Source organism: Humulus lupulus, chromosome 4 (genome assembly GCF_963169125.1).
Source record: "Humulus lupulus chromosome 4, drHumLupu1.1, whole genome shotgun sequence".
NCBI lineage: Eukaryota > Viridiplantae > Streptophyta > Magnoliopsida > Rosales > Cannabaceae > Humulus > Humulus lupulus.
In genome coordinates this window covers 119,830,660-119,846,849 of record NC_084796.1, presented here as the reverse complement: position 1 = coordinate 119,846,849, position 16,190 = coordinate 119,830,660, and the positions used below count along the sequence as shown (strand labels likewise).

The 16,190-nt window shown below is 37.0% G+C and overlaps 1 protein-coding gene and 1 long non-coding RNA gene across 7 annotated transcripts; one reads left to right on the top strand and one right to left on the bottom strand.

Moving 5' to 3' along the window:
• The first annotated feature begins 7,684 nt into the window (after positions 1 to 7,684).
• Positions 7,685 to 9,060, top strand: LOC133829138 (uncharacterized). Of its 5 annotated transcripts, XR_009891565.1 has the most exons (3): positions 7,685 to 7,840; positions 7,931 to 8,105; positions 8,490 to 9,060. XR_009891565.1 is itself a non-coding variant. In XM_062259038.1 (2 exons), exons 1-2 carry the CDS (start codon positions 7,774 to 7,776, stop codon positions 8,747 to 8,749), a joined length of 327 nt encoding a protein of 108 aa, XP_062115022.1. In that variant the 5' UTR covers positions 7,685 to 7,773; the 3' UTR covers positions 8,750 to 9,060. The 5 variants fall into 5 exon arrangements, 1 of the variants encoding a protein (XP_062115022.1); XR_009891567.1 differs by lacking the exon at positions 8,490 to 9,060 and having other exon boundaries at positions 7,992 to 8,483; XR_009891566.1 differs by lacking the exon at positions 8,490 to 9,060 and having other exon boundaries at positions 7,984 to 8,483.
• A 733-nt stretch (positions 9,061 to 9,793) lies between these two features.
• On the bottom strand, positions 9,794 to 12,935 carry LOC133829137 (uncharacterized). 2 transcript variants are annotated; one of them, XR_009891562.1, is made up of 3 exons: positions 12,751 to 12,935; positions 12,444 to 12,620; positions 9,794 to 11,714 (listed from the first exon to the last, which is right to left on the bottom strand). It is a non-coding gene; the product is annotated as an uncharacterized LOC133829137 (long non-coding RNA). The 2 variants fall into 2 exon arrangements; XR_009891563.1 differs by having other exon boundaries at positions 12,444 to 12,614.
• Positions 12,936 to 16,190: the final 3,255 nt, after the last annotated feature.

The window sequence follows — 16,190 nt, the reverse complement described above, 5'->3', positions numbered from 1 at the left end:
ATATGTATCGGATACTACTCATGTGTTGAGCTATGAGAAATTGGAATTGGATCGGGATTTATCATACGAGGAGAAGCCTGTTCAGATCCTTAACAGGAAGGACAAAGTCTTGCGAAGCAAGACCATCGCCTTGATTAAAGTGCTGTGGAGGAACAGCAAGGTTGAAGAGGCCACGTGGGAGCTTGAGTCCGATATGCGGGAGTGGCATCCCGAGTTGTTCAGGTAATTTCGAGGACGAAATTCTTGTAAGGAGGGGATAATTGTAACACCCTAAGTTGCTAATAAGGTTTAGGACCTTGATTAGCGTGCCTGGTGGGCAATAAGTGAATTAATATGTTAATATATGAACTTACATGAATATGTGATTAGAATGCATGTTTAGTTAGTATAAATGTGCATGTGGGTCCTGTTTGCATGATATGGGTAAACTGGTAATTTTAGCCCGCTGAGGGCATGAATGCGATAATTGTATTGTGTGATTTGTACCACGTCTGTGTGGTGATATCAGTGTGATGCACGTACCGAGACGGTCCTAGCGAGCTAGATAACTCAAAAGTCACAACGGGATTTTATACCAGGCTCGGGAGGAGCCTAGGGGTATTCTGGGGATTTTGTAATTTAGTTCTTGGAAGATAATGGTAACTGGTAATTTGGTAACTTGTGTAACTGCTGAGAGTAACAAACTTGGTTGGAAGAATTGGTAGAATTGTAATAGATAAGAAAAGACAAGAGAGCCCTTGAGGTTAGCTAGGAAAGGGATATTAAAGGAAGGATAGAATGGTCAATTGGCTAAGGATAGATAAGTTTCAGCTGAAGGAGAAAGGAATACGTATTATACTTGGTAATATCCTAGTTTATGCTGAATTTGGAAGAAAGAACTAGAAAGAAAGGGGAAAAAGAGGAAGGAAGCTGAATTTGAGCCCTCGGAGGAGAATTGAGAGATTTGAAGTAACCAAGATCAAGTTTAATCCAAGATTGCCGTGAGGTAAGAACTGCTTTTATTTTATTGAGTTTTAAGCTTGATTTTAGAAAGAAGAATGGAAATTCAGAGATAATTGTGGCTGGTTTTGTGGGAAATCAGCTTGAGGGATTATAGGGCTTGGCTTGGAGCTGGAAGCAAGGAAGCTAAAGGTTGGAATCTTCACTCAAGGTAAGGATTCTGTGTAATTTCAAAGTTTATTTCTGTTATGGGTTAGGGAATTTGAAGTGTGGTTTGAGTTTGGGTTTAAGCTTTTAACTTTCTGGTTTGAATTACTAAGGCATGGAACTCAAGAGTGAATTTTGGGAATGATTGTGTAATTGAGCTAGGTTGTGATGTTTTTAGGTTGTTGTGTGGTCTATTAGGGGTTTTGAGTTGGTTTTGGGGCTTAGGTGTGAGTTTGGGATGATTTGGGAGTGTTTTTCCTCGGGGAAACGCAGGGGAAAAACCCAGATTTATGGGCTCGCGAAGGAGCACCGCGGCCCTGTTCTTGGGTGCCGCGGCGCGAGGCTGATTCTGGGCAGGGCGAGCTCTCTGACTTGCTGGGCGTCGCGGCCCTCTAGGGCAGCGCCGCGGCGCTAGGCCAATTTCAGAGCATGGGATTTTGCAATTTTGAGCCTTTGCTCTGGGGGTTCGGGGGATGTCTTCGGTGTATTGTTTTAGGGATTTAGGGGTTCTGAGAGTGTGGGATTGGTCCCGGGAAGTGGTGTTGGATTGGTTAGTGATAAAGGATGTTTCATATGTGTTGTGACTAGGTTTTTGGAGAGGCTCGGGGTAGAGGACCGTGCTCACTGCTTTGGGGCATCGAAAGCTCGGGATACAGGTAAGAGAACTGTAGCACCCGTGTTGCAGGGCTTGGACCCATTGAATTGTTGCAGGGCGCGACCCTAGATTATATTTTTGCTTGGCTATAACTCTAAATGTACCATTATATGTTTGAATGTGAACGCGAATGCTATATGTAATTATAGCTGAAAGAACGGTGAATGGCCGAGAATGGCAGAGGCCGAGAACGGCAGTGGGGCCGAGAATACCACTTAGCACATGGAGTGCTCATGGTTAGGGTGAGACCCCAGTGGATACCTAGGATATCTATACGGTGTAGATCGAGATCCCAGGCTTTGGTAACACTTCTGGGACAGCATGGCCGTATATGTGTTAGGTTGTGTGGACTGTCTGACTAGGTTGGAGATATCTGCTGTAGTGATTGTATATTATGCATGTGTTATGTACTGTTTGAGTTTTCTTGCTGGGCTTCGGCTCACGGGTGCTCTGTGTCGCAAGTAAGGGCAAAGAGAAAGTCAACCAGCCATGAGTACGGAGGGCGTGGGGGCGGCGCATACATGTTCGGTCTGCCCGACTGTCTTTGTTGGAGACATTTTTGAGAAATGGCTGTATAAACCCTAGTTTTAATGGTTAATTACTTATAATCTTGCTTTGAGTTGTAAATATTTTATAAACTGAGTTATGGGATCCCGAATGTTAAACTCTTAATCTTTTAATGAAATAGAGTAACTTTTTAAAGATTACAGCCTAGACTTTCACTTAATCACACTTTTGTTTTAAAAACCTCGTTTAGCGAGTTGGCTGCACATTTTAACTTCACTTAGTAACGACTCTAAGGTAGTAGGGCGTTACAATTAGACAAGTCATTTATAGAAATAGGATTCCCACCAAATCTGTCTTCACAATTGAACATTGCATTGAAATCTCCTAGCAGCAGCCAAGGCTTCACAGGAAACCTAAGACTCAATAGATCCACCCATAAATTTTTCCTCTCATCATTGGTGTTTAAACCATAAACAAACGTAACATAAAAAGCTTCTTCCTGGCCAGACATTTTCACATAGCAGTGAATAAACTGAGAAGATTCAGCAATGACTATCACTCTAACAAAGCTTTTTCTCCAAATAATAAGCAAACGACCTTCAATGGTTGGGCTATTATAATAATCCTGTAACGCCCTACTTCCTTAGAGCCGTTACTAAGTGATTTTTTAGACAAAACAGTGTGCAAAGAACTCGCTAACCGAGGTTTTGAAACAAAAGTGTGACTAGTTAAAAGTTAAGGCTGTAATCTTTGCAAATGCGTCGTTTCATTAAAACTTCTATTATTAAACATTTGGGATCCCAAAATAAGGTTTGAAAACTAATTACATCTTGAAATAAGGTTACAGTTGAGAAATCATAAAATCATAGGTTATTACAGCCATTTTTGAATAAACCCCCAACCAAAGCAGTCGGGCAGGCCAAACATGTACGTGTCGCTTCACGCTCTCCGTACTCATGGTTGGTTGACTCAGTCCTTGCAACTACCTGCCACACGGAGCACCTGTGAGCCGAAGCCCAGCAAGAAAACCCAAATAACACATAACATATGCAAATCAAATGGCTGGCATAATTCACTGACACATAGGAAAAACCATCATAATAAACAAGTACGGCCATGCCGCCCCCAAGGCCTTACCAAAGCCTGGAGTTTCGGTTCTCACCGCGAGGATAACTCATGTATCCCTTGGGTCCCACCCTGAATATAAGCATCCCATGTGCTGTGTGTTACTTTCGGCCCCACGGCCGCCCCGGCCTACGCCGTACTCGGCCCTTGCCGTTCAGTTCATCATAATCACACATATAGTACATTCAAAATAAACATTCACACACATCACGGTTCATTTAAGGTTAAGCATTTGCACGTAATACAATCCGGGGCCATGCCCTACAATCACACAGTGGGGCCATGCCCTAATCTCGGGTGTTACGGTTTTCTTACCTGCATTCCGAGCTTCCTGATGCACTGAAGCCGCGAGCACGGTCCTCTAGCACGAGCCTCTCCAATAACCTAGTCACAACACACAAGAAACATCCCTCAATACTAATCAACCCAAAACCACTTCCCGGGACCAATCCCGCACTCTCGGGACCTCTAAATCCATAAAACAAAACATCGGAACCATCCCCCGTGTCCCCGGGCAAAAGCCCTAAAAACCCAACTTTTTGGCTGCCAAAATTGGCCTAGGGCCGCGGCACTCCCTTCAAGGGCCGCGGCGCCCAGCGGCTTGCCCTCCTCCTGATGCAACCTCGCGCCGCGTGCCCAAGAACAGGGCCGCGGCGCTCATACGCGACTCCAGAAAATCTGGGTTTTCTCTTGCGTTTTTCCCGAACTTAAACCTTCCAAATCACACCAAACCAATACCCAAACCCCAAAATCAATTTAAAACCTCAAATGAACCACCCAACAACTCATAAACTCTAGCTTCAAGCTCAAAACACAAACATACCCAACAATCCACCCTTAGATTGCAAAAATCAGCAACTTCAAACTCAAACTTTAAAAACTTAACTCAAGCTTTAAGTTTCACAAATCTAAACATAATCAAACTTAAATATGCATAAATCCTTACCTCAAGTAGAGAATCCCATCCTAAGCTCTCTTGATTCATCTCCTAAGTCTCCAAATTTCAGCTCCTTCACTTCTCTTCTTCTTCTTCTTCTCATTGCCCTAACTTTCCTTCTCTTTAGATTTTAACAAAACCAATCAATGACCAAAATAACTAAGCCCCAAACCGTGTACCCCATATAACCCAGCTGCCATTTATCTAATTCCCAACCAAATGACCATTTTGCCCCTCCTAGCCTATCCTTTCCCAACTAAACCTCAAGGGCACTTACGTCCTTTAATTTCTATTTCATATCTACCATTTTCTTTCTAAAACTTGTTACTCTCAGCAGTAACTAATGGTTACCCAGGTTACTAAATCTCCAATAACCATTACCCGCTAAATCTCAACTTAACCATGAAATTCCCGAGGCACCCCTAGGCTCCTCCCGAGCCGGGTATAGAAATCCCGTTGTGACTCTTAAGTTAACTAGCTCTCTAGGACTGTCTCGGCACGTGCATCACAATAATAAAACCACACTCACGTGGTACCATTCACAAAATACAATTATTACATATATGCCCTCAGCGGGCCAAAATTACCAGTTTACCCCTATCATGCAAACGGGGTCCACATGCATATTATTTCACCTAACATGCATACTAACCACATAGTCATGCGCCTCAATGTTCAATTAGTCATATAACATGCTTTAAATCATAACCATGCATTTATCTCATAGAATCACACATAAATCCCAATATGCCCTCCAGGCATGCTAATCAAGGCCCTTAAGCTTTATTAGCGATTTTGGGTCGTTACAAATCCCAACTACTGAATTTATTCATCATCATCTCTTTAATCTTGTTATCCTTCAACTTGGTTTCGAGCAATGCTCCAACTCCAATTTTATTCAGACTACAAAACTCTAAAACATAATTTTGTTTATTCTTGTTATTTACACCCCGAACATTCCAACTAGCTACATTGCAATTATCCATCATCAAGTAATAGGAATACCTGATCCCTTTGCCTCAATTGGCACTAGCACCTTCTCCAAACTAGTTCCTGACTCCTGCAAAACACTGAAAGTATTCCCAGTCGGCCTCCCTGCCTCTCTAGCTGTATCTGGTTTATCATAAACATGAGTACCCTGCCCTTTTGATTGTACTGTTATTTTTGGTATAAGCCATTCTTTATCTTGAGTAGGATGATCATTAGCTTTGTTATTCAGAGGCAAATCTTGACTGATCTTTTCCACTTCAACCAAAGGCTTCGGTTCATGTGCTTTAGGAACTGCAACAGACTTTGCGACATCATTCTTCTTCCCTTTTTTCTCAGTTTCCCCCTTACGGCAATCAGCCATAATGTGCCCATACCCCGAACCATTCTTCCACTTCACCAAAAGTCATTCGTAATCTATACCCTGCTCCACTAGTTGCCCATGTTCATTTAGAAATTGAATAATGCGAGGAGGTGCGTCCGTAATGTCCATATCTACCAATACTCTAGCGAATTGGGCTATAGTACGATCTCTAGTATGTTGATCCACCATAATTGGTTTCCCAACAGTACTAACTAAGGCACTTAAGCACTTGTTCCCCCAGTATTGAAGACCTAGGTCATGTAAACAGATCCACAAGAGCACAGATTGAACAAGTTTAAGCGTGTTCAGATTTGTAGACCAAGGCCTGATGATAACTGGCTTTCGATCAAATTGAAGCACCCCTGACTCCAGGATCTGATCTCTAGAAGCATCATCATTAAATTTAACCATAATCAAACCCATAGTCATTCTAACCACTTGAGTAATCCCAAGGTGTCCCCAAATCCTCTTGATGAAACCCTCAAACATAGCCATAGGAGGATTTGCTCCCAGAACCATGCATATAACAGCCGAACTCCAGTTAGCAGCTTGCATCACAACCTCCTCTGGATCCACTTGAGCTATCTTCATCCCATCCTTTATCAGAGGTTCAGAATATGATAACATTGGATCACGCGCGAACATATTCTCCTTAGAAAAGGATTTCCAGTGAGTCTTTGCTGATTCTTGGTATTGACCCTGGCCTACCTCAGATTCAAGTTTCGACTCCACCTCCTTAGCCCAGTTCGAGTTATGCTGAAGATTCATATCATACTTCGAACCAGACAGAAGCTCACGACTGCTATTAATCTGACTGACTTCCCCTGAATTCACCACTTCTGCAATTAGATCCAATCCAGTTGAAGAACCAGGATCATCCGCTACATCTTTTCCTTCATGAAAATCAACATTCGAACCTCGATCTGGCGTTTGAATTACTGGCTTTCGAACCACTCTCTTCTTCTTCGCCATGGAAGAGAGAAAACAGGGAAACGCGCGCCAAAAAATTTCCTATTGCACATTTTATGGCCCTCATTTTTTTTCCTAGTTTATAAATCTCCAACCTTAACTTTTTATTACGCTGATCATCATGTCATATTTTACGTCTTAAAATTAATTAGATACGAAAAGGGTTGAAGCACCATTAAAGCCTGAGGATTTTTTTTAACAAATAATAATAATAAAAAGGGACTAAACTTGTAAATGTGATAATAGATTAGGGATGAAGATTTAATTGACATATTTAAATAGAATGGAAGAGAAGATTTTGCTAGAAAGCCGTGAGGAAATTTCATTGGTTAGTGTTGTGTAAAACACAATATTTGTCTAAATTTGTTTTATGTCAAAGCATAATGAAGTTTGTGTTTATAAAGTTTACGGATCGAAATTTTTATTTTAAAAATGTAACATTTTTGTTTGTGAAATTGAAATTTTTTTATTTCACCAAGAATATTTTTATTTTAATTTATGGTATAATATAATGACAAATGAGTTTCTCTTAGATAATTGATCAACATTTATTTAATATACTAGCTAGATGCAAGCAACGTACAATGTATATTTATTTAGTTTTATTTAAAAAATTTATAATCATTTTTATTATATTTTATGATTGTCATATAAATTTTAAATAAATAAACAATATTATATATAAAAGAATGACCAACATAATAAAAAAAAATTAAACCAAAAAATTGTATTTGATTTTTAAAGGGAAAATTGAGGCTAAACTACTCAATCTTTTGGGTTTATTTCAATTAAATAACCATTCTATTTTTTTTTTTAATGGCTAAACTACCAAAATATAGTAGAACAGTATTCCATCAATACCAGTTGTTAAGCCCGTTAACTTGACTATGTGGTAATCTAAAATGCATACACGTGGGTGGGATGTCAAAACTTATTATAATATTTTGTTTTTTAAATAAAGTAAATTAAACAGAAAAAGAAATAAAATAGATAATAGAGAGAGAAGTGGAGAAGTCGACAAATGCTAAAACTTTACCCAGATTTTGACTTCTCCCAAAATTAAATCCACATTTTGACTTCTCAATGGAACTACAAGTTTTTGAATCAACTGATATAGACTCAATTGCAAGTCGTGAGGCTCCCGAGTATGGTAAGTATACTATTCCTTATTCTTCTTATTTTGCTTGTTTGGAAGTATGTGTTTATTTTTTCGCTGAAAGAATTGTATTTCTTGATAAAGATGAGAGTGAATTGATTGGGTTTCACGCTTACTGGGTCAACTTTTGGTGGAAGCAATGAAGGTAGATTAGGTTTTGGAGTTGCTGGTACTTCACAAGATCATCATGATGATGGTGATGGCCAGAGTTGAAGGATTGATCGTGAAAATGGTCTCATTTTGGGGGCCGAGAGAGATGGTTATGGCTCTATTGTTGGCTTTAACTTTATCCCCCTTCTAGTACAGTTCTGTGTTTGCTTGTTTGTTTATTTCATTTGTGGTTACATGTCTTGAACTTTGTATAATACATTCTAAATTCAAGAAAGGAAAAGACTTTCTGTTTATTGGAAGCATTTGATATACACACACATGTATATAAAGTGTACTTTGTCTAATTAATAGTGCTTTGGCTTGTTATGTAATAAAATATTGTAAAAAAAGTTGTGGAATAGACTAGGCTTTTGACAAAATATAAATAGTTTTACTAAAGAAAAGATTTATTCAATCAACTTGTACTTACCAATACTTTGATTTGTTGAATGAGTTTTACTTTTCTCACTATGTATATCATTTATTGTTACAGACCTAGTAAATATTGGTGAGCGTGAAAGTGATCTTGCATATATGTATGACCAAGTGAATTTTGACCGCATACACCAGGACAAGAATCTGCACATGGAAATGGAATTGCATTTGGAAACTGAAGATGAAGTTGCTTATTCTTGGTTAATGAGAAATAGGAAAACTGGTGAATTTATTATTGATGTTGTTGAAGTATTTATTTGGCTGAAAATCAAATTGTTTGGAAGGAATTTTTTTTGTATACTTGAGAGAATTGGTTGAAAACTGGTATACTACTTGTCTTTTTTTGTTTTTGTTTTTGTAATCTTGGTGACAATTATGGTGTCTAATCTTGTTTTTGTAAACTTGTAGAAATGGTTAATGAATTTAAAAATTCTCTATGTTTTACAAATCAACATAAGCAGAACCTGTTTCAATATTTAATTGAATAGTCAATATTTTGTTTCAATAATAATACTTATAATGCCATGTTAAGTATGTTTTTTGTTTGTTTGTTAATGAATGATTATCGTGTGTGGGTCAAATGGAGTCCAATACTTATATATATATAAATATATATGGAGACCACTCATCCTCCCCACCAAAAACATTAAATGACTCTCTCAATTACATGTTTGAAGCAGTCATAAGAATAAATTCCTAAAATCTATACTAGTGAATGGTTCAATCAATTGGTTGGTTTAGATTCAACAAGAAGCATGAAAACTATAACTTCTCATGCATTATAATGAACTTGAATTTTATAATGACTTCAATATAAACTTAAAATTGTAGATTTGTAGATTCATCATTTAACATAAAAGACAAATATGTTATGGCCTATACAAAAGAGATAGATTTATTTGGCCTATACAAAAGATTTATCTACCAGATACAAAAGAGATAGATTTATGTTATGGCCTGTACGAAAAAGATAGATTTTTTTTGGCCTGTACAAAAGATATAGATATTTTGGCCTATACAAAATATATGTTTCCCGCCATTCTTCAAAAGACATAGTTTTGGCCTATAAATACTAGCCATTTGCTCTTGCTTTCTTCCCTCTCCCTTTTTTTAACAGACTCTGGCTTGGGATTCTTCTTCTTTGGATGCCCTGGTTTCTTGTATGTCAAGTGCTATAGTGATAGAAAATTCATCAATCATAACAATGCAACAAATTAAATCAACTTCCCAACAGAAACTCAATTAAAAAAAATGTTACCTCAGTAGCAACTTTTGCATTTTTACAAGTTGGCATTGTATGCCTAGGCTGCTTGCAATTGCTACATGTGTTCGCCTTTCCAAATCTCCTTGTTTTAGTGGTACGGGTTATCCTGGCATTAAAGTTTCTAGGGTTGGTAATATAGGATTATGAGTAGTCATAGACCATTTATGAGGATTCTGAGTAGAATTGCTCCTTAATAGGTTGCTTCAAATGCAAATTTCTTGTAGAAATCATCTATGAAATTCATGAAATATAGGTTGCTAAATCAAATACATGCTAGTGCATGACCACAAGGTATTCCATTCAACTGGAAACTCCTACATGCGCAAGTTCGCTTGTACAAATCCACAACAAAGACTTCTATGTTCATGAAATTTACCTCAAATGTAGTTAAGGTGGACATGGTTGGGAGACAATGCCTTGCCACTTTTTTGTTCTTCTCAATAATGTCCAAGATCCTCTTGCCAACCAGATGCACCCACTTTTTAACACTTCCCCTCTTAGTACAAAATCTGCGCATGAGCCAATACCTTATTTTCTCCAACAAGATTATAATAGTCTTGTCCCTAGAGCCTATTATTGCTGCGTTGAAGCTCTCACATAGATTATTTCAAAGCATACCATACTTCACATGCTCCTTGAAATGGGACTTGGTCCACTCTATAGGTGCCTTATTGGACAACTAAGTGTATGCAGGCTCGCTGATTTGTTTCAAGCATACATTCTCCTTCGCCATTCTTCTTTGGTGGTGTCCCTTGGTGCTGCCCACAACATTTGCTTAAGTAGCAAACCAGGGTAATCTTTCTTGAAGTTGGCATGTAAATGCCTAACACACAATCTAACTTTAGCACCTTCAAATAACTTCTCCAAAGCATTTCAAGGCCTTTTTTCCTGTCACTTAGCATACAAAAGCTTTGTGGATTTTGGATTTGTAAATCCTCTTTCACTAATTCAAGGAACGAAGTCCAACTTGATTTGTTCTCCTTCTCCACTACAGCATAAGCAATTGGGAACATTGCATTGACTGCATCAATTCCAATTTCTACTAACAACATGCCCCTTGCAATAGCCTTTAAGAAAGCTACCATCTACACCAATCAATGGCCTGCATCCTCTGTTGAATCCTTCTTTGCATGCCTGTAGACAAATATAAACTCTTTCAAAGTGTCTCTTGTCCCCTTCCATCCTAGTATTAAGTATAGTAGTAGAACCAGGGTTAGTTGCTCGAATTTGGTTACAGTAATCTTCTAGAATTGCATATTGCTCCTTCAAGAATTTCTGTAGCAACTTTCTTTGCTCTGTAGAACGCATCACTGGTTGTATTTGCATATTTACCCTTCGAAGTAATCTCGTTACAACATTTGAAACTCATGTTGGGATTCATACGAAATTGTTTTAAAAATTGATTCCCTAGCCATGTGGAATCCACATGCCTGTCGTTTAAAACAATGCCACATTCATGTCGATAAACTAGAGTGTTAACTCTAAAACTCTTGTTGTCCACACCTTTTTGTTGTCTTGCATATAACACCCATGGACAACCTTTGCCTCTACACTTTGCTCGAACTCTTAATTGATCATTAATGACAACCAGAAACTCCCTATCATTGCCAATAAAGTGCTTTTTTAGAGCATGTCTGAGTTGCTCAACAGTGGCAAATTCCATCCCCAAACAGAATTTGAACGTGATGAATTCTACATTCTTTGGATTGTACTCTTTCTTGCTCCTCTTTTGGTCACACTCATCCTCATCACTACACAAACTATTGAAATCACTATCATATATGGAAGCATCTTCATTCTCGGTAACCCCTTGGATGCATAACAAAGTGACAGATGCCCACCATCTACTTGGATCTTGTGGCATATTCATTTGTCTCTCTTCTTGTACATATGGTGCATACTCATCTTCTTCAATAATGAACCCATCTTATATATTAGCCAAGAGTAAAATCTCTTGAAAAGCATGGGACTCTTCTTCAACTTTGACTTGGGCAGAAGGGTCATGGAATTCATTGACCACTACAGAAAAAGCCAAAACAAAAGTTCTTAACATAAAGCAAAACCGTTAACAAAAACAACTCATAACATCCATGTGCACCCACTGACCAAAAAGAATTCCCAATCACGTGAACCACATTCCACCAATAAATCATACCAAATATCATAACTTTATTACCTACGCCACAAGTCCTAAATAAAATAATATATACAAGAAAAGACAACATTTAATAAGAAGATGTGACCAAAACAAGGTTATAGCAAGAAGCAATAATGACCAACTCTTGATCAAACTCATTCTCGTCTTTATCTATTGTATTTTATTATCTACTCGCCTGTACAAAAGATATAGATATACTCACTCTAATATCTAGATTTGCAATTTAACAATCTGGGTCTGCTTGCAACAATAAATGATATACATAGCGAGAAATGTAAAACTAGTTCAACAAATCAAAGTATTTGTAAGTACAAGTTGATTGAATAAATAGTATCTTTAGTAACACTATTTATATTTTGTCAAAACCCTAGTCTATTCCACAATTTTTTTTACAATATTTTATTACATAACAAGCCAAAGCACCATTTATTAGACAAAGTACACTATATATACGCATGTGTACATATATATATCAAATGCTTCCCATAAACAGAAAGTCTTTTCCTTTCTTGAATTTAGAATGTATTATACAAAGTTTAAGACATGTAACCACAAATGAAATAAACAAACAAGCAAACATAGAACTGTACCAAATGGAGGGATCAAGTTAAAGCCAACAACAGAGCCAGAATCATCTCTCTAGGCCCCCAAAATGAGACCATTTTCACGATCAATCCTTCGACTCTGGCCACCACCATCATCGTGATGATCTTGTGAAGTACCAGCAACTCCAAAACCCAATCTACCTTCATTGCTTCCACCTAAAACTTATTCAGTAAGCGTGAAACCCAATCAATTCACTCTCATTTTATCAAGAAACATAGTTCTTTCAGTAAAAAAAAAAAACACATACTTCCAAACAAGAAAAATAAGAAGAATAAGGAATAGCATACTTACCATACTCAGGAGCCTCACAACTTGAAATTGGGTCTATATCAGTTGATTCAAAAACTTGCAATTCCATTGAGAAGTCAAAATGAGGATTTAATTTTGGGAGAAGTCGAAATCCGGGTAAAGTTTTAGCATTTGTCGACTTCTCCACTTCTCTATCTATTATCTATTTTATTTCTTTTTATGTTTAATCAAATTTATTTTAAAAAAACAAAATATTAGAATAAGTTTTGACATCCCACCCACGTGTATGCATTTTAGATTACCACATAGTCAAGTTAACGGGCTTAACAGCTGGTATTGACGGAATACTGTTCCACTATATATGGGTAGTTTAGCCATTGAAAAAATAGAATGAGTATTTAATTGTAACAAAGCCAAAAGATTGAGTAGTTTAGCCGCAATTTACCCTCTTTTAAAAGATATTAATATAGTAATCTTTTAGATCACAGACTATCCTAGAAGTGTAAAACATTCATGATATTATTCAAATCAATCTTCAACGATTAGAGAAGAAGCTTTTTTATTCTTGATATAACAAAAATGTTATTTTAATTTCTTATGTAGTTACACATTCATACTTGTTGTCTGTGTTTTAACCACTGGACACGTGACAGTTAGTAGAGGAGTAATTAAGCTCCTATAGTGCTAATGAGGTTTCGTAGAGCTCGCGTAGAGCTCCTCGGAGTGTAAAACCCCTCCGAGTACTATGATCTGGCCAAACGTTGATGTCTCCAAGTGAGGCCACGCCCTGAGGTCCGTCCTCGAGGTGCATATATCTCTAAGTAAAGCCACATCCCTTGGCCTGTTTCCAAGGCATGGATGACTCCAAGGCCATGCCCCGAGGACCATTTAGGTGGTTCTCTCGTTTCTTCATTTACCAATCCTCCAGGTCTAGGATTTTGTCCTCGGGACCTGGAGTAATTGCTAGGTGTCAATCACTGCAGCTGTGGCCCACCCGAAGATTGTCTAACAACTTTCAGTGAGCCTCGAGTAGTGGTGTCGAGTTCGTACACTCAACAATCGACATTTCCCACAACACCGCCTGACATGGGCAAATGTGTAGCCGTATTCTGATTACTGTCATAAACATGTTCCCCGCAAGGTTGGTGGGCAACTTACTACAAATGGGCCATGTGCAATCCACTTGGGCCCGTGGTTTTTATTATTGCATCCTAGTGTAATTACTTAGCATTTACTCCCCAAAGAATTAGGGAATGTTGTATTAATTTTCCATCAAAGACATTAATGACCCAAGCCCCTATAAATAGGGTTAGGGTATCTCCTTGAAAAGGGTTCAGAACTTTGGCTAGTTAAGCATTGTAAACTCATAACAATATATACGCAGCCCGACACTCCATTGAAGCTTGCTCAAACAAGCTTCAAACTCACTAATACCAAAGCTCGTGGACTATGGCTCTTTTATAGCCTGAACCACGTAAATCCTCTGTGTTATTTTCTTTTATTTTCTGTCAAGTTCTTAGATTAGGTTGATAGCGGAAAAGGTAGTCAACAATACTGTTTGTACACACGACACACATATATATAATGTATTTATAATGTTTGTTGTTATTTAATATGAATATACATTTATGTAAGTTATATTTATACATGTTTTCTTTTTAAATATAAATGATAAAAATTTTCATAAAAATTAATATTATGATTATATATTATTACAATAATGATATTTTATAACTTTTGAATTTATATTAATATAATTGTTAAATATGTAGTCTTGTATTAAATATTATTATAATAATGATATTTTTATATTATTTATATAATATAATATCTAGATTAAATAATGTCGCAAAGTGTGTCGCATATTGTAACATAATATATATGAGAGTTACATTTGTTGGATAGTATGAATATTCAAATGTTTAACATATTTGGGGTTACAAAATCAGTTACAAATTGTAACTCCCAAATATTACCAAATAATGTGTAGATTATGTGTTGCACATTTTGAGTTTGAATTTCACAAAGTCATAAGTGATATGGTTGTTGGAGATGTGATTTTAACTCCGATAATGTATATGGAAGTTACAAAATCATGTTGGAAGGGTATGGAGGCATTTTTGAAAACGCAAAGTTGGAATTGATCAAAAAGCCTAGTGGCCATAGCCATGAGTATTCCAGGTCGCGACCTGGGGATCCGAGACTAGCGGTCGCGACTAGGAACATCCCTGGCCGCAGCCTGGGACACTGGCAGCCAATTCCATTACTCATTTTCCATCTTGAACGGTTCTAACACCTCATGTAACTCCCAAAACTCCTTTTTAATTCCATAAACATCCAATTTAACATTGGTAACTGCCATGGGGTTGGTGGAATTTGAAATTCAAATGGTGTCTCAAAACTCTATAAATAGGAGCCTATTGCACACTTGCAAGACACGCCATTTCTATCTAGTAGAGCACTTGGCTACAAATTCACCTAGAGGCTTGTTTATTCCAAGAGCTATTTCGAATTATGAGAATTCCCTTATTGCTTGAGATAGGGGAAATAATTTTTTGGACAAAGGTTGTAAATCTTGTTCATGTTGGTGATCTCCAATCCTCTTCACTTTGGTTGTGTGAGTGAGAGAGCTTTAATATATTGCTATTGCTTTTGTCATATCTTTCTTCTACTTCTTTTATATTTAGTTGTATCTTTTTGCTATATAGTTATAGTTATATTTACATCTATATCTTTTATGCTACATCCTTTAGTTCATTTGTATCGTTTTGTCATAGAGTTATATTTTCTATTATTCTCTTCATCTACATCTTTCGATATTCACATGTATTTTTTTTTTCTATTGAGTCATAATCTTATTTAATCAATCACCTTGTCATTTGTAACCTTTTTTTATAGAGTTGTATTTTATATTACTCTCTTCATCTACATCTTTCTATATTTTCATGTATTTTTTTCAATAGAGTTGTAACTTATTCAATCGATCACTTTGTTTTTTGTATTCATTTGGTTAGAGTTGTAATAGTTTTTTTCTATTTCCATTGGAACAATATATTTATCTCTATCATTGAAAAGCGTATCCCTTTGTTTGTTTCAATGGAAGGAGAGACCATCAAGATCATGAACCAAGACCTAGTGATGTTGGATAGGTTAGATGGATCCAATTTTATTAGGTGGCAAGACAAGGTAAGTGTAAATGCATACATTTTTTTACATAATAGTGATGATATTCTATTTCATGTATTAGCATGTTTTCATATGTTGATATATGAATAATTCTGTAGATGTTAACATGTTAGTACAATATGAGATACATTGTGACATAGTTGATACATCTATTTGTGAAAGTTAATGTGTAATCCTTAGAAGTGAAATTTGACATGATTTTCATAATGTAGGGATTGTAAAACTTATATGTATGCTATAGATGAGAGAGTAGTACATTCATATCAAAATTATGTTTTGAGAATTTATAAAGCATA

What these genes read in the sequence shown, in the direction of transcription:
- LOC133829138 (XM_062259038.1), top strand. Translation starts at nt 7,774, where the DNA reads ATGGAACTACAAGTTTTTGAATCAACTGATATAGACTCAATTGCAAGT. An exon ending in TCGTGAGGCTCCCGAGTATG is followed by an intron (nt 7,841 to 8,489) that starts GTAAGTATACTA and finishes TTATTGTTACAG; the next exon opens with ACCTAGTAAATATTGGTGAG.